The sequence below is a fragment of the Argopecten irradians genome, chromosome 8 (genome assembly GCF_041381155.1).
Source record: "Argopecten irradians isolate NY chromosome 8, Ai_NY, whole genome shotgun sequence".
Taxonomy (NCBI): domain Eukaryota; kingdom Metazoa; phylum Mollusca; class Bivalvia; order Pectinida; family Pectinidae; genus Argopecten; species Argopecten irradians.
This window is the reverse complement of record NC_091141.1, coordinates 18,794,442-18,813,384: the sequence shown is the minus strand read 5'-3', so window position 1 is coordinate 18,813,384 and position 18,943 is coordinate 18,794,442. Positions and strand designations below refer to the sequence as shown.

General features: G+C 38.2%; 1 protein-coding gene across 1 annotated transcript in view; it reads right to left on the bottom strand.

Annotated features, from left to right (window-relative positions):
* Window positions 1–207: 207 nt before the first annotated feature.
* The window catches only part of LOC138329587 (GTPase KRas-like), a 32,380-nt gene continuing 13,644 nt past the window's right edge, over window positions 208–18,943 (bottom strand). Inside the window, exons 3-8 of the mRNA XM_069276672.1 lie at window positions 10,663–10,691; window positions 10,213–10,297; window positions 7,434–7,536; window positions 5,164–5,203; window positions 4,291–4,454; window positions 208–3,883 (exon numbers count right to left, since the gene is read on the bottom strand). Coding sequence (XP_069132773.1) covers window positions 3,827–3,883; window positions 4,291–4,454; window positions 5,164–5,203; window positions 7,434–7,536; window positions 10,213–10,297; window positions 10,663–10,691 — 478 coding nt within the window. The 3' untranslated portion in view covers window positions 208–3,826. The remainder of the gene's footprint in view (window positions 3,884–4,290; window positions 4,455–5,163; window positions 5,204–7,433; window positions 7,537–10,212; window positions 10,298–10,662; window positions 10,692–18,943) is intronic.

The following is an 18,943-nucleotide window of genomic DNA, read 5'->3' as shown; positions in this document are numbered from 1 at the left end:
CGACTGCCTTACCAGTAAAAGTGTGGGTCAGTTGAAAAGTCCTGACCATTGGTCGGTGGTTTTTCCTCTACATACTATACCAAACACTTCCTTAACGACACTGAAAATAACACTAGGGTCCAGGGTTCGAGCCCCCTTGTTAGACACTTATTGCAGTTTAATTGTCTAGTTGTAAAGTAGAATGAACATAAAAACCAACAATAGAAGTTTATCAATGTTATTCCATTTTATTGTGCATGATCCAAAAAAAGTTACATTAAAAATTTAAGTGCCATGAGTAGGAGAACGGTGATGTGACTGAATATATAGAGACAAATGGGTAAATATAGAAACACAAAGTCTCATGAAGAGATTACATATCACTAAAAACAATAATCTGATAGCTGTACTAGTATCAGACATTAATGCTAACAAGCGAGATTTTTTGTCTTATTTAATCTTGGAGTTATCTCCCTTATGCCATGATTACCTACAAGCACACCCTTTTCTTTTGAAGATTATACACAAAACTCCACGATAACGTATTTACTATGTACACGCCTCGTTAATCTCCACTTGTCCAGGAATCAAGAGAATGTTCACTTGATGATGACAGCATCATTGTTATCTTTCTTAGTGAAGTATAATAATGAGTGACTATGAGCTAGCAACCCAGAAGACTAAATCCATCATTGACCTCATAGCCAGAGGCTGCACTTACTAAATCCATCATTGACCTCATAGCCAGAGGGTGCACTTTCTAAATCCATCATTGACCTCATAGCCAGAGGCTGCACTTACTAAATCCATCATTAACCTCATAGCCAGAGGCTGCACTTACTAAATCCATCATTGACCTCATAGCCAGAGGCTGCACTTACTAAATCCATCATTGACCTCATAGCCAGAGGCTGCACTTACTAAATCCATCATTGACCTCATAGCCAGAGGCTGCACTTACTAAATCCATCATTGACCTCATAGCCAGAGGCTGCACTTACTAAATCCATCATTGACCTCATAGCCAGAGGCTGCACTTACTAAATCCATCATTGACCTCATAGCCAGAGGCTGCACTTACTAAATCCATCATTGACCTCATAGTCAGACACTAACTTGACAGGTATATTAGCGGGCCAATAAGATTTCACTAAAACTACAGACATTACTACATTATTAGCATCTGGGCTGTTTTTAGAGTCCTTTAAGTTTCTATTTTAAACATTAAAGTCTGGTTAAAAGAATATTTATCTTAAAATGTGATACAAAAAAATATAACATAGCTTTAGACAAAATATCAACAAAATTAAAGTTTCAAAATCACTATCATAATTTGATATTTGTTCTTACCTAATTCATAATCAACAAATTTTAACAAGTATTTTTTAACAAAATATAAGGGATATTGAGATCAACTCAAAAGTTTAACACAATCAGCATCTCTTTAGCCTATAAAATAGGGAAGATATCAAGTAAGTATCCAAGATATCAAGCTTTTATGTGACTATGATGTCCTCTCTATTAACATAATTCAGAGAGTCCAGCTTCTCAGAGACAAAAAAATTAACATCTTCAAACTTCCATATGACCAAGATCATAAGATTTCCTAGTATTCCATTTATAAATGCTATCCATGAAATTCACACCATAAACATTTTCAGTTGATATTTAGAGATGTATGCTAAACACTAAGTAATGACCAGCAGTATAACAAAGTAAACAAACTCTAATGAATGTGTAAAATAAATGGGTTTAAACTTCTGTCAGATGAAACCTGGTATTTTAGTTTGTGATATATTTCTGAATTTCCAAATATTTCACTAAGTTTTAAGTGTATCATTTGCTTGGTATATTACATTAAATCTGTTAGATCTGTTTCTCGAGGTATTAACCTTATAAATCATGTGTAACCACAGCTAAGGAATTTGTTATAAATATTTTATATGTCCTTGATAATTTACATTGGTATCTACATTACATTGCATCAGTATTGAGAAAGTATTAATAGAAATCTACATTTACATATTACGATGATATTTCCTGTTACAGATAGGTATTCATTGTGAAGCCATATGGTTTTGAGCATCGTTATATTTTCACACACAATCTAGTGGCCCAACAACCAATACCTACCGTAAAGGGGAGATAACTCTGTACCAGGCTGGATGATGGATGTTATACAATGTGTTACAATGTCAATAAATCTATGTAATTCCGATATTATGGAAACTCTACATGTATATCTGAACTTTAACACAATGGATGTTACCGTAAAAAACATACAAAATTTACAGGTTGTTATTAACTTAATATGAGAAATGTAGTCCTTTATATGCGGGTATATATAATGTTTATGTTACAATACAGTGTCGACACAACACATCTGTAGATCAGCTGTAGAAACAAGGGTTACATACCAGTTATCAGATACACACAGTTCACAGAGGATGTTTACCAAGCTGTAGTAAAGTTTGTACAGCGTCTGACAACATGTTCTGTATTACAGAGGTGATACAATATAGAGTGAGTATATACACCAATACATACATTACAGTTGGTATTAGGTAATGGTAGGGAAAACTGTTTTTAACAGAAATAAATCAACACCAAGTCTATTCACAATATACAAAGACCGCTACCTATCAAGTACAGATAAAACATCTGTGATGATGAGACACAAAGCTTGATTAGAAGGTGGTAGTTGTAGGAAGGAATGTACGATGGAAAGCAGTCAACTGTTGTTTTGACAATTCTGGATATATTACTGTGGGTATACACTCTAATTCTACCTTAATGTTCCCAGGATTCTGAGCACAGGGGCAAGGAGAGATCTCCACACAATAATATAATCTAATACAATATGTATCGATCACGGATGGGGATTGATGTCACGCTCCTGAGTGACAAATCAAGACAGAAGGTTAAGTAATATTATATAGATAGTGGAAGGGATCATCCTGTCTTTATTTCATAGTTATAAATCCATAGAAAAAACCACACACAAATATTCTACACAGGAAATATGTACAATTAGAACTGGTCGTGATTTTTTAACAGTGCTCTGTAAAAAAAGTCTTGGCAAGCATCTATAATCAACAATGCGAACTACAAAGCTAATGAGAGACCTTTAAAAAATGATTAATAAAGGAGATCAAAGGAGACTGTATACCCACGTAGCATTAACGTTACATGTTCTCATAACTAAATATTTCGTTAAATCAGCAAGCAGCTCTGGCCCAAATTTCTCAAAAAAAAAAACAAAAAAAAAAAAAAGATACACAAAGAGATTAGGGGAGAAAACTTAGATTTTGGCTTAAGACTGTGTTAATTTTGATTTTCAGAAATCAGGGCCAAACTGAAGTCAAATATAGACTTATGTCAATCATAAAGTTGGTGAGAAATCAGGGCCTAGCACACTTGGCCTATGGTGACATTATGTCCATCTCATTTGTCTATAGATTTATAGGTGTGAAGGAAAATGACACAAGAATTTTATTCTTTTGTTAAAATCGAACACACATACAGTTAGCCATACATCTGATACTCAGAAATCACATATTGCCAACTAGAAGAGTTGTAAGACAATCTCTAATACAAGTGAGATAGATTGTAGTGTGCTATGATTTGGTCTCTATCCTGTGTATAGCTTGATCCTATGTCTACACTATAACATCTTGTAATCTACCTAACCTTCAAATCAACTACATTTCATTGTTTTCTTGTTTACGTTGTTGTTGAAATAAAACTGCACCACCTGGTGGTCATAGAGAGTAAGAGGGGCAGATAACTGGTGTTATACAGATATATATAAATATATACCGGGAGTCAATATAAAATTTGTGTCATATTAGATGAGGGCACATAATTTCTTCTTCTTCCGTGGATGTTTGCCTTTTTTGTCTTTCTGTAAAGAAAAATAGGAAACAACATTTATAAAATACAATTCAAAGACAATTATCTCCCTTCAACTGCACAATCAAAATCTAATTATCTCACTTTATCTGTACCATTACATTTAGAATGTTTCTCTTGTTACTAAAAAATATTATAGTAGGATAAGTTTAATTTTTTTATTATTATTCATGACCATTTAATTGAATCTAGACATATTCAAGTCATATTCAGCCTTTATATTTGTGTACAATTCATGACCGTGCCAACATCCTACACCTCCAGATTAAGCCTATATTAGATAATCTGCCCTTGTGGTTCATACAATTTCCCAAAGTAGCTGTATGGTTACCCTAGTTACTTATCAGTGGTATCTAAGACAAACTGATAACATGTTAACCATAAAGACATCACACTTACATATAGCCTTATTTCGCGTACTAGAGAGTAGAAGGCATCGTCGACACCCTGCCTTGTTTTTGCTGAGGTTCGTACGTAGGGGATGTTGTAGCTGTTGGCTAGAGCCTTTGCGTCCTTGTCCTCCACCATGTGCTGTTCCTGTAAGTCCATTTTATTTCCTACCACTGTAACGAGAAATAGAATCACTGAATGTGTTTACCACTGTAACGAGAAACAGAATCTCTGAATGTGTTCACCAGTGAAACAAGAAACAGAATCTCTGAATGTGTTTATCAGTGAAACAAGAAACAGAATCTCTGAATGTGTTTATCAGTGAAACAAGTAACAGAATCTCTGAATGTTTTTGACACTGTAAAGAGAAACAGAATCTCTGAATGTTTTTACAGCCAATATCCAATGAAAAAGACTTGATCTGTCAGGGTGATATAACAGCATGTTATGGACTGAAACCTTAATTTTGTGATGCTAAATTTAAAGAAATACATTAAGAATGGTCTGATTAAATCTTCTCGAAGAAATCAACATTATGATATTGTGACATCACAATCGCAATATCGACCTGCTGGTGACATCAGAATTGTAGTACTGACTCAGTGTTTCAAGCTGAACATCAACCTCCATATGACAGTGTATTAGCCAGTCAGAAAAGCAGAAAATCTATTACAATAAAATCCTCTTAATGTCATGTTCCATCTGTCAGACAAAATTGTGATATTAAGAGGAATGTGACATTAACAATTGAAAACATTTTTCGTCATTTTGAGGCATCAGAGAGAAGAGTGAAAATCTATCAATGATATACGACTAGAGTGCTAGGGTGGAGCAGATATAACACTGGAGTAGCTCCTCGGTAAATCCACACAAAGTACTTACAAACCATTGGTACTTCCTCTGCATCTTTTACTCGCTTAATCTGAAAAGACAAAAGATACAGTCTTGTATGATTTAGTTTGACTTCAAAGCATATTCCCCTAAGAAAATTTGCCCCCCATTCCAACGATACACAAGAATTACAGAAACTAATGTTACTGGAGTAAGTCCTTATCACAGAAAGAACTATGACAAATATTTCTCCATAAGAATGACCCCATGTCTGTAATGATAGTAGTAAGAACTTTATCAAGTTTCAGTAAGATCAGATTTAGATAATTTGTCAAAAAGTAGACATTCACACAATTTCTCAAATTTCACCAAAATATATATATATCCAGTGAATCTTTTAGGTACATTTGGGGCCTTTCCTCTAGAAAAATTTTGCAGAATTTTCCTAATTTTATGTAAATAATTTCCCTAAAATATACATGTTTCAAGAAAGCTGCAATGTAGTGTTTTCCCAATAGGAGATTTCAGAAAAGATGGCGTGACGTCACAGAAAGTTTACATCCGGGTCCTCAAAGGTACAAACACAGTATGGCGACTAATAAAAACAATAACAGATACGTACATCCCTGCTACACAATCGATACGTTGACAAAAGTATACACTTTCATACTTGCAAATTCTGATTTTAGAATGTTTTCTGATTGTTTCAGAGGTTGACAGACATTTATATATTTTTATATTTACAATTGTTTATTGCTAAATATATCTGTAGATTTAGTGTTGAAGCCAGCTTGCGAAGCGGTGCCGGGCCGTCACAAGTACCCGTTTTTTGTTCACACGTAGAAATCGATGTAGTGAAAAAAGTTATGAATGGATAACTGATTTCAATGTATTTTGTTTCTGTTATACATGAAAAAGCTGTTCACAATACTATTTAATATAAATATAACGAATGTGAACCACCTGGCCAGACCACGGCCGCTCGTGCATGGCTTCGCTGGTAGATCACCTCGGGCCACAGCCCATAGTTGGGAAATTAATAATATTAATACGTAATTACCAACACATATCTCAATAAGTACTTGTAAAATATGTATATTTCGTTATTTTCCATGTATATCTTGTTTTAAAGGAATGGTATAAGCCACTGTGTTACACGTAAATGTAGATCTATATGTACATATACGTGCACGTACATGTACAGTATGGCTGCCGATATCTCGAAAAAATAAAATGGTGAAATCGTTCAATTTCATGCTGTAGAGAGTTTTTTTTTTAAATTTTTGGTCACTTTTATTCCATGGGCTGCTATGTGAAGTCCCACATTGAAGTGATGTTACTTTTAAATAATTTGAATACATGTTAGATAGACTACAATATAGCCAGATCGTAGTACTGTAAATGCCGACCAGGACACATTGCGCACGGCTTCGAGAATCCTAAATTACTCGGAAGTTTTGTTTTAAAATATTATAAAAAGTAACTATAAACTGACTCATTTGTATGTCATTAACTAAATTCCAAAATTTCTGACGAAAAAGTTATCCAAAATACGTAATTTTGTGACTCTGAAAAATGACGAAATTCGGGATCTCGGCAGTACTGTACGTAATGGCTGCCGTGCGCTTGGGGTAAATTTTAGTTTGGTCATAATCACACATCGTAAGGTGTTTACCAAGTAAGACTTAGACAACAGTAATCGCTTATTAAAATGTCAGTATGATATTTCGGGAAACTTGGAATTAAATTTATAATTTCAAGCTGATATTTTTAATATTCTGTCAATGTTTATACGTAGGTCTAATGGCGACCTTGTTTTTTTTCTCGTGGCGGTCGAAAATGGAGTATAAACAGAGTAAAATATATGAATGCCAGATGTTTATATTTATATAATATTGTTAAATATTATTATTTACACTTTTAAAAATTAAAATAACGCAATGGTTCTCGGATTGCCGTACTATTTATTACAATAAAATGTAAACAAACATCTCAAGCGGCTGTGTTCCCACATGTTTATGTGTACAGATATACGGAGTTGTACCTTTGAGCGCCCGGATGTACCTTTGTGTGACGTCATCGCCATCTTTTCTGAAATCTCCTATTGGAAAGGTACAGGCCACTGAAATTATTGAGTAAGTTAATCATGGATATCTTCCACCATTCCATTAGGTGAAAATGAAGTGATTTTGAAATAAGTGTTTTTCACTTTACTTTACCTAATTCACCCCTGAAGTTTCATAATGGACTGGTCTAGTCTTTGTTTTAGAAGAGCCTAAATATGACTTCAGGGGTGAATGAGTTTAAAAAGACTATATTACCTGTTCTTTATAAGTGTTGATGTCCTCAAATGATTTGAGGTTGTTGACAGCGAACACACAGAGGAAGCCCTCACCCGTCCTCATATACTGGTCCCTCATGGCACTGAAATATAGGTACATACAATAACAACAAACTATCTCAAGTAATAGAGTTAGAAGATCTATGTTGATAGCCTATGATGGAGATTTAGCTTCAATACAAAAACTGTAAAACTAGGTCACTTGCCCACCTCATGAGACATTGTTTGATTATTTTTGCTCCAATTAATGAAATTGATGATGCCATCAACATTGTATGACATATTAACATGTATTGATGATGTCATCAACAATATGCACCATAGTTACATGTATTGATGATGTCATCAACAATGTGCACCAGTTATATGTATTGATGATGTCATCGACAATATGCACCATAGTTACATGTATTGATGATGTCATCAACAATGTGCACCAGTTATATGTATTGATGATGTCATCGACAATATGCACCATAGTTACATGTATTGATGATGTCATCAACAATGTGCACCAGTTATATGTATTGATGATGTCATCAACAATGTGCACCAGTTATATGTATTGATGATGTCATCAACAATGTGCACCAGTTATATGTATTGATGATGTCATCGACAATGTGCACCAGTTACATGTATTGATGATGCCATCAACAATGTGCACCAGTTATATGTATTGATGATGTCATCGACAATATGCACCATAGTTACATGTATTGATGATGTCATCAACAATGTGCACCAGTTATATGTATTGATGATGTCATCAACAATGTGCACCAGTTATATGTATTGATGATGTCATCAACAATGTGCACCAGTTATATGTATTGATGATGTCATCAACAATGTGCACCAGTTATATGTATTGATGATGTCATCAACAATGTGCACCAGTTATATGTATTGATGATGTCATCAACAATGTGCACCAGTTACATGTATTGATGATGCCATCAACAATGTGCACCAGTTACATGTATTGATGATGCCATCAACAATGTGCACCAGTTACATGTATTGATGATGTCATCAACAATGTGCACCAGTTATATGTATTGATGATGTCATCGACAATATGCACCATAGTTACATGTATTGATGATGTCATCAACAATGTGCACCAGTTATATGTATTGATGATGTCATCAACAATGTGCACCAGTTATATGTATTGATGATGTCATCAACAATGTGCACCAGTTATATGTATTGATGATGTCATCGACAATGTGCACCAGTTACATGTATTGATGATGCCATCAACAATGTGCACCAGTTATATGTATTGATGATGTCATCGACAATATGCACCATAGTTACATGTATTGATGATGTCATCAACAATGTGCACCAGTTATATGTATTGATGATGTCATCAACAATGTGCACCAGTTATATGTATTGATGATGTCATCAACAATGTGCACCAGTTATATGTATTGATGATGTCATCAACAATGTGCACCAGTTATATGTATTGATGATGTCATCAACAATGTGCAACAGTTATATGTATTGATGATGTCATCAACAATGTGCACCAGTTACATGTATTGATGATGCCATCAACAATGTGCACCAGTTACATGTATTGATGATGCCATCAACAATGTGCACCAGTTACATGTATTGATGATGTCATCAACAATATGTGCCATATTTACATGTACCGATGATGTTATTAGCAATGTGCGCCATATTTACAACCAATGTACATCACAGTTGTTTTTGATGATGCCATCACCAATGTACGCCATAGTTACATGTATTTACAATGCCCTGAACAATGTACACCATAGTGACATGTATTTACGATGCCCTCATCAATATGCGCCATGTATTGATGATATCTCATCATTGTCAAGTGCAGTGAGCTGTCTTACATCCCTCTGTGTAAATTAGTTTACTCTTGATGTCAAAATTGTACCATGCAGGATTTTTCTATTTTACTCTATGGTTTTTATGGTTTGGATCTGTGTATGTTATAATCACATTAACAGTATCATGATATTGTTGTAACAGAAGCATGACATCAGGACAACAATGCTATGACATCATAACCAATACAATGACATCATAACCAAGGCAATCAAGGCAATAACAATATAATCAGGTTAAATCATCCTTGCAAACTGACACTTTGACATCATTTACACAATGTCATGGACAGGGAAAGAAAATGATTCACCCTCTTTGTGGTGAAACAGGAGATTCTGACCTTCTGAATAAGATTCTTTAGCTGCCAAATATTTGACGAGCCTCAACCTCGTGTTTGACATTTTGATAATCTTACTCTTTGGATTGAGATTCTCCTGTATCGTCTGGAAGTGGGTGAAAGATTCTATAGGTCTGTTACCTAGCTAGTAGATACGGGATAGTGAAGTGTGCGAAAAAGTGTCACACGATGAGAATTAACATAATAGCCCTGTGTAGTGAGGGTTTGGTTTGTTTAGTTTTACGTCCTATTAACAGCCAGGGTCATGTAAGGACGTGCTAGGTTTGTTGGTGGAGGAAAGCCGGAGTACCCGGAGAAAAACCACCGGCCAGCGGTCAGTACCTGGCAACTGCCCCACATGGGATTCAAACCCGCATCCCAGAGGTGGAGGGCTTGTGGTAATATGTCGGGACATCTTAACCACTTGGCCACCGCGGCCCCAAAAGAGTGTAGTGAGGGAGAAAGCCAGAGTTCCTGGAAAAGAAGCCACCAATCTACAACCAATGCCAAGTCTTGACTAACTGACCACTGGACTTACCTGTACTCCTCTTGACCAGCAGTATCCAGAATGTCCAGCAGACATGTCTCGTCGTCGATCACGACCTGTTTTCTGTATGAATCCTCTGTAACACATAAAACATAATAATTAAATCAAAGTTCAAAATTAATTTATAATTCTACGTGACGATGCTGTTATATCTGCTTTAATTTAAATATTTATCAAAAAAAATATAAACTTTATTTATTTTACAGCGATTACGAAACAAGTTATACAACTTATGCAAATCACTCCCGATATTTATCACCTTTTTATGGGCCGATCTGACAAATATTTGTTGTCGTGAGGGAATCAACAACAGTAGAAAAACACGAGACATTTAGCACTTTATTTTAAATGTATATCAAGATATAACTACATGACATGGCATGAACAGTATGTAATTAGACAGATAAAGGTCTCTATTTCTGACATAGGAAATAATCTTACCTATGGTGGGATCATATTCCTCTACGAAGCTGAAAAGAGGGAAAAAAAGATGATTAGAAAATATATGAGAATGAGGGTAAAAAAGAAGGACAAACAGAAATGTTACAACAGCAGATGTAGCAGTCACTAAGTCGTCTTCATAGCTATACTGTAAACCAACTGTATTTCACATGCGACTTATTTTTGTAAATTTCAAAATCCAATCCAATCCGTGCAAAATTTTAAATCCCCAAATGTTAATCTTCACAAACCTGTTCTGAAATGGAAATCGCGAAATTTAGTAGTGTTTATGAGTGTATTGAATACACAGGAATCACTGGGTTGGGTAGCCTTAATGATGAGACTTGTTTAGAGTGATAATTGTTAGGAATTATCAGTCTGATATCACTAGGAAATTTGGTGCAAAAACATTCAATAACTACTTGTCAACAACTTTGGTGGAATATATGCCCAGGAAAGTGACATATTGTGAGTGTGGTATGGCATTGTCAGTAATCTGAGCAAGCCACAACTGGGCGTTGAGTTGTTAATTATGGTAACACAGCTTTGTCTGATCTAATTCTCCAATAACTATAGCTAGGCAACTGTCCAGTTATAAGCTGGTCAATAGTTGTGTATAGAGTAATTTATGCTGCTGACCACCCTACCCACCTCCACCTCCTCCTATTCCTGTATTGTATGTTATAAAAGCTGAGCTATACTCGCCACCTACAGCCAATCGGAGGGATAATACAATATGTTTATAGAATATGCTTGCAAACAATTTTCAGTCTCTGTTATAGTTCATGTAAGATACCTTTAATAACGGTGTAACAAACTGCTTATAACGAAGTGATTTTGTTGGTGTCCAGAGCTTCGTTATGTTTTACTAAGTAGTCTCTAACATATGAATTGATGTAACCGTATTTTGAGTTCCTGCTAGATGAATACTGTACATATTACAGGCTGATAAACCGACTCAAGATGTAAGACAGTCGCTATGTATAAGTAGTTGTGTTGTACAACTGATAAAAGGGGGTCACACCCAGGGTATCAAGGGGTCTGGAAAACTACAAAGCGGATGGGTGTGTCACACTGGGGTGTATACTTATTAATGTGTGTAGAGGGAATCAAGTGTAGGGCTGGGTCACTGTGTCGGGAGAGGGAATCAAGTGTAGGGCTGGGTCACTGTGTGGGGAGAGGGAATCAAGTGTAGGGCTGGGTCACTGTGTGGGGAGAGGGAATCAAGTGTAGGGCTGGGTCACTGTGTGGGGAGAGGGAATCAAGTGTAAGGCTGGGTCACTGTGTGGGGAGAGGGAATCAAGCGTAGGCCTGGGGATGGTCACTGTGTGGGGAGAGGGAATCAAGTGTGGGGCTGGGTCACTGTGTGGGGAAAGGGAATCATGTGTAGGGCTGGGGAGGGTCACTGTGTGGGGAGAGGGAATCAAGTGTAGGGCTGGGTCACTGTGTGGGGAGAGGGAATCAAGTGTTAGGGCTGGGGAGGGTCACTGTGTGGGGATAGGGAATCATGTGTAGGGCTGGGTCACTGTGTTGGGAGAGGGAATCAATGTAGGGCTGGGTCACTGTGTTGGGAGAGGGAATCATGTCTAGGGCTGGATGAGTCACTGTGTGGGGAGAGGGAATCAAGTGTAGGGCTGGGGATCACTGTGTGGGGAGAGGGAATCAAGTGTAGGGCTGGGGAGGGTCACTGTGTGGGGAGATGGAATCAAATGTAGGGCTGTGGATGGTCACTGTGTTGGGAGAGGGAATCAAGTGTAGGGCAGGGGATGGTCACTGTGTGGGGAGAGGGAATCAAGTGCAGGGCTGGGGATAGTCACTGTGTGGGGAGAGGGAATCAAGTGTAGGGCTGGGGATAGTCACTGTGTGGGGAGAGGGAATCAAGTGTAGGGCTGGGGATGGTCACTGTGTTGGGAGAGGGAATCAAGTGTAGGGCTGGGGATGGTCACTGTGTTGGGAGAGGGAATCAAGTGTAGGGCTGGGGATAGTCACTGTGTGGGGAGATGGAATCAAGTGTAGGGCTGGGGAGGGTCACTGTGTGGGGAGATGGAATCAAGTGTAGGGCTGGGGAGGGTCACTGTGTTGAGAGAGGGAATCAAGTGTATGGCTGGGGATGTTCACTGTGTGGGGAGAGGGAATCAAGTGTAGGGCTGGGGAAAGTCACTGTGTGGGGAGAGGGAATCAAGTGTAGGGCTGGGGATAGTCACTGTGTGGGGAGAAGGAATCAAGTGTAGGGCTGGGGATGGTCACTGTGTTGGGAGAGGGAATCAAGTGTAGGGCTGGGGATGGTCACTGTGTGGGGAGAGGGAATCAAGTGTAGGGCAGGGGATGGTCACTGTGTGGGGAGAGGGAATCAAGTGTAGGGCTGGGGATGGTCACTGTGTGGGTGTACAGATGGACTACTGTACAAGCCTATAGCTAGCTATAAGGGGTAGAGTATTTAGTAAGACAAGTGAAAACCTTCCTTAGCTTCAGCTTCTAACTCTGTTTCACAACCACCTGCTTAATAAAACCACTATACACAATACATATATTGTCCCTTAATGGAGTGGTCTTAATGGACAGGTTTGACTGTTATATAGGATACAGCATAGTATAAATTAATTGTTAAACTGATGGAAGCTTGGTCACCATTCTCAATCCTACCAGTACTTTCCCCCTTGAAAGGTCCTTAATGTAATATCTAATGCCATGAACCTAATCAGCTTACACCCCTCCCCACAAATATTATCAGCTTCCTGTGTAAGTTAAATACCACATGTGAAAGGATGTAATCAAACACCTCAATGGCAAACACAAGATCAACACCAGACACAAACAAAATCTCAGGACAGAACTTCAAATAAAATCACTACAGGACAGAAACAAACAAAAAATCTCTACAGGACAGAAACAAACAAAAAATATCTTTACACAACAGAAACCAAAAAACATCTCTACAGGAGAGAAACAAACAAAAATCTCTACAGGACAAAAACAAAAAAAAAACTCTCTACAGGACAGATACAAACAAAATATCTAAACGACAGAAAGGACAAAATCTCTGCAGAACAGATACAAACAAAATCTCGACAGAACAGATACAAATGAAATACCTAAACAACAGAAACAAACAAAATATCTTAACGGCAGAAAGAACAAAATATCTACAGAACAAATGCGAACAAAATCTCTAAACGACAGAAACAACAAAATCTCTACAGAACAGAAACAACAAAATCTCTACAGAACAGAAACAAACAAAATATCCACAGGACAGAAACAAACAAAACATCTACAGGACAGAAACAAACAAAATATCTACAGAACAGAAACAAACAAAATATCTACAGGACAGAAACAAACAAAATATCTAAACAACAGACACAAACAAAATCTATACAGGGCAAAAAAAAAAAAAAAAATATCTGAACACCAGAAACAACAAAATATCTACAGGACATGATCGCTCAGCAAACATGGCTCCTCTGAATATATAGTTTCAGTTTCAGTGATTCAAAAGTAAGTACATTTAAATTGAAGTTATTAAGATTCATCAAACTAAAACATTGGAGTTATGCCTAGCTGTATGTCATCTGTTTAACATCAAACTTTCCTTTGTTACACCGGCCAATCTCCATAAGATACCACCAAACAGTAAATGTGTCAGATTATTACAAGCTTCCCTTTGATGTGGCTATTATAGAAAAAGACAATAGAGTTCACATGTTGTAACCTTTCCATTGTCAGAGTGTAAAAACCACAACATAAATGGTGATATTGTTTCCATCTGTGAAACCAAGATAGTAACCTAACCCATCAGCTACAATGTATAATGTGAAAATGTTATGACCCTATACATAGATCAGGGAATATTTCATTTTCTGAAGAGTTAATTAAGTTGCATCTTCTGTATCCCTGATTCTATAAACAGTATGTTAATTAATATCTATTTCAATTGATTAATTGTTACCTTACAAAACTTTTTTTTTTTATTTCAGTACATATAGCTGTCACTATATTCAACTATCAAATTTTAGATGTTCCTATATAATTTTTGATTGACTAAAATTCAGGCGTCCTTTGTGATACCTCCACACCAGTACCTGTTCTCATCCTCTGTTGGTTCTACTGTTTCATTAATTATAACCACACATGAATAACTGACTCATTAAATATTCATTTTAATTGTGCCTTTCACGACTAATGAATAATTGATTTTAATAGACTTGCATGCCCATTGATTGTGTCAACTATCAGTGTGCTTGTGATAATGGAAGCAGGGACAGAAATATAATTACACCGGCCAACTAATGCTAATGACATATCATGCTACTGTAGATGTGGTATTGAACACCCTGCTGAACTGCTGAAATCTCGGTCTAAGGTCTACTGTAGATATGGTAGTGAACACCCTGCTGAAATCTCGGTCTAAGGTCTACTGTAGATATGGTAGAGAACACCCTGCTGAAATCTTGGTCTAAGGTCTACTGTAGATATGGTAGTGAACACCCTGCTGAAATCTTGGTCTAAGGTCTACTGTAGATATGGTAGTGAACACCCTGCTGAAATCTTGGTCTAAGGTCTACTGTAGATGTGGTAGTGAACACCCTGCTGAAATCTCGGTCTAAGGTCTACTGTAGATATGGTAGTGAACACCCTGCTGAAATCTTGGTCTAAGGTCTACTGTAGATATGGTAGTGAACACCCTGCTGAAATCTTGGTCTAAGGTCTACTGTAGATATGGTAGTGAACACCCTGCTGAAATCTTGGTCTAAGGTCTACTGTAGATATGGTAGTGAACACCCTGCTGAAATCTTGGTCTAAGGTCTACTGTAGATATGGTAGTGAACACCCTGCTGAAATCTTGGTCTAAGGTCTACTGTAGATATGGTAGTGAACACCCTGCTGAAATCTTGGTCTAAGGTCTACTGTAGATATGGTAGTGAACACCCTGCTGAAATCTTGGTCTAAGGTCTGCTGTAGATATGGTAGTGAACACCCTGCTGAAATCTCGGTCTAAGGTCTACTGTAGATATGGTAGTGAACACCCCTGCTGAAACCCTGCTGAAATCTTGGTCTAAGGTCTACTGTAGATATGGTAGTGAACACCCTGCTGAAATCTTGGTCTAAGGTCTACTGTAGATATGGTAGTGAACACCCTGCTGAAATCTTGGTCTAAGGTCTACTGTAGATATGGTAGTGAACACCCTGCTGAAATCTCGGTCTAAGGTCTACTGTAGATATAGTCTGTAGATATGGTAGTGAACACCCTGCTGAAATCTTGGTCTAAGGTCTACTGTAGATATGGTAGTGAACACCCTGCTGAAATCTTGGTCTAAGGTCTACTGTAGATATGGTAGTGAAACACCCTGCTGAAATCTCGGTCTAAGGTCTACTGTAGATATGGTAGTGAACACCCTGCTGAAATCTTGTCTAAGGTCTGCTGTAGATATGGTTGTGAACACCCTGCTGAAATTTGGTCTAAGGTCTACTGTAGATGTGGTAGTGAACACCCTGCTGAAATCTTGGTCTAAGGTCTGCTGTAGATATGGTAGTGAACACCCTGCTGAAATCTCGGTCTAAGGTCTACTGTAGATATGGTAGTGAACACCCTGCTGAAATCTCGGTCTAAGGTCTAAATCTGGTAGACTGTAGATGTGGTAGTGAACACCCTGCTGAAATCTTGGTCTAAGGTCTACTGTAGATATGGTAGTGAACACCCTGCTGAAATCTCGGTCTAAGGTCTACTGTAGATATGGTAGTGAACACCCTGCTGAAATCTTGGTCTAAGGGTCTAAGGTCTACTGTAGATATGGTAGTGAACACCCTGCTGAAATCTTGGTCTAAGGTCTACTGTAGATATGGTAGTGAACACCCTGCTGAAATCTTGGTCTAAGGTCTACTGTAGATATGGTAGTGAACACCCTGCTGAAATCTTGGTCTAAGGTCTACTGTAGATATGGTAGTGAACACCCTGCTGAAATCTTGGTCTAAGGTCTACTGTAGATATGGTAGTGAACACCCTGCTGAAATCTTGGTCTAAGGTCTACTGTAGATATGGTAGTGAACACCCTGCTGAAATCTTGGTCTAAGGTCTACTGTAGATGTGGTAGTGAACACCCTGCTGAAATCTTGGTCTAAGGTCTACTGTAGATATGGTAGTGAACACCCTGCTGAAATCTTGGTCTAAGGTCTACTGTAGATATGGTAGTGAACACCCTGCTGAAATCTTGGTCTAAGGTCTACTGTAGATATGGTAGTGAACACCCTGCTGAAATCTCGGTCTAAGGTCTACTGTAGATATGGTAGTGAACACCCTGCTGAAATCTCGGTCTAAGGTCTACTGTAGATATGGTAGTGAACACCCTGCTGAAATCTTGGTCTAAGGTCTACTGTAGATGTGGTAGTGAACACCCTGCTGAAATCTTGGTCTAAGGTCTACTGTAGATATGGTAGTGAACACCCTGCTGAAATCTTGGTCTAAGGTCTACTGTAGATATGGTAGTGAACACCCTGCTGAAATCTTGGTCTAAGGTCTACTGTAGATATAGTAGTGAACACCCTGCTGAAATCTTGGTCTAAGGTCTACTGTAGATATGGTAGTGAACACCCTGCTGAAATCTTGGTCTAAGGTCTACTGTAGATGTGGTAGTGAACACCCTGCTGAAATCTTGGTCTAAGGTCTACTGTAGATATGGTAGTGAACACCCTGCTGAAATCTTGGTCTAAGGTCTACTGTAGATATAGTAGTGAACACCCTGCTGAAATCTTGGTCTAAGGTCTACTGTAGATATGGTAGTGAACACCCTGCTGAAATCTTGGTCTAAGGTCTACTGTAGATATGGTAGAGAACACCCTGCACCTGAAAATCTCTTGGTCTAAGGTCTACTGTAGATATGGTAGTGAACACCCTGCTGAAATCTTGGTGGTCTAAGGTCTACTGTAGATATAGTGTAGTGAACACCCTGCTGAAATCTTGGTCTAAGGTCTACTGTAGATTGGTAGTGAACACCCTGCTGAAATCTTGGTCTAAGGTCTACTGTAGATATGGTAGTGAACACCCTGCTGAAATCTTGGTCTAAGGTCTACTGTAGATATGGTAGTGAACACCCTGCTGAAATCTTGGTCTAAGGTCTACTGTAGATATGGTAGTGAACACCCTGCTGAAATCTTGGTCTAAGGTCTACTGTAGATATGGTAGTGAACACCCTGCTGAAATCTTGGTCTAAGGTCTACTGTAGATATAGTAGTGTGGTAGTGAACACCCTGCTGAAATCTTGGTCTAAGGTCTACTGTAGATGTGGTAGTGAACACCCTGCTGAAATCTTGGTCTAAGGTCTACTGTAGATATGGTAGTGAACACCCTGCTGAAATCTTGGTCTAAGGTCTACTGTAGATATGGTAGTGAACACCCTGCTGAAATCTTGGTCTAAGGTCTACTGTAGATATGGTAGTGAACACCCTGCTGAAATCTTGGTCTAAGGTCTACTGTAGATATGGTAGTGAAACACCCTGCTGAAATCTGGTCTAAGGTCTACTGTAGATATGGTAGTGAACACCCTGCTGAAATCTTGGTCTAAGGTCTACTGTAGATTGGTAGTGAACACCCTGCTGAAATCTTGGTCTAAGGTCTACTGTAGATATGGTAGTGAACACCCTGCTGAAATCTTGGTCTAAGGTCTACTGTAGATATGGTAGTGAACAGCTCAGAACACCCTGCTGAAATCTTGGTCTAAGGTCTACTGTAGATATAGTAGTGAACACCCTGCTGAAATCTTGGTCTAAGGTCTACTGTAGATGTGGTAGTGAACACCCTGCTGAAATCTTGGTCTAAGGTCTACTGTAGATTGGTAGTGAACACCCTGCTGAAATCTTGGTCTAAGGTCTACTGTAGATATGGTAGTGAACACCCTGCTGAAATCTTGGTCTAAGGTCTACTGTAGATATGGTAGTGAACACCCTGCTGAAATCTTGGTCTAAGGTCTACTGTAGATGTAGTGAACACCTGCTGAAATCTTGTCTAAGGTCTACTGTAGATATGGTAGTGAACATCCTGCTGAAATCTTGGTCTAAGGTCTACTGTAGATATGGTAGTGAACACCCTGCTGAAATCTTGGTCTAAGGTCTACTGTAGATATGGTAGTGAACACCCTGCTGAAATCTTGGTCTAAGGTCTACTGTAGAGATGTGGTAGAGAACACCCTGCTGAAATCTTGGTCTAAGGTCTACTGTAGATGTGGTAGTGAACACCCTGCTGAAATCTTGGTCTAAGGTCTACTGTAGATGTGGTAGTGAACACCCT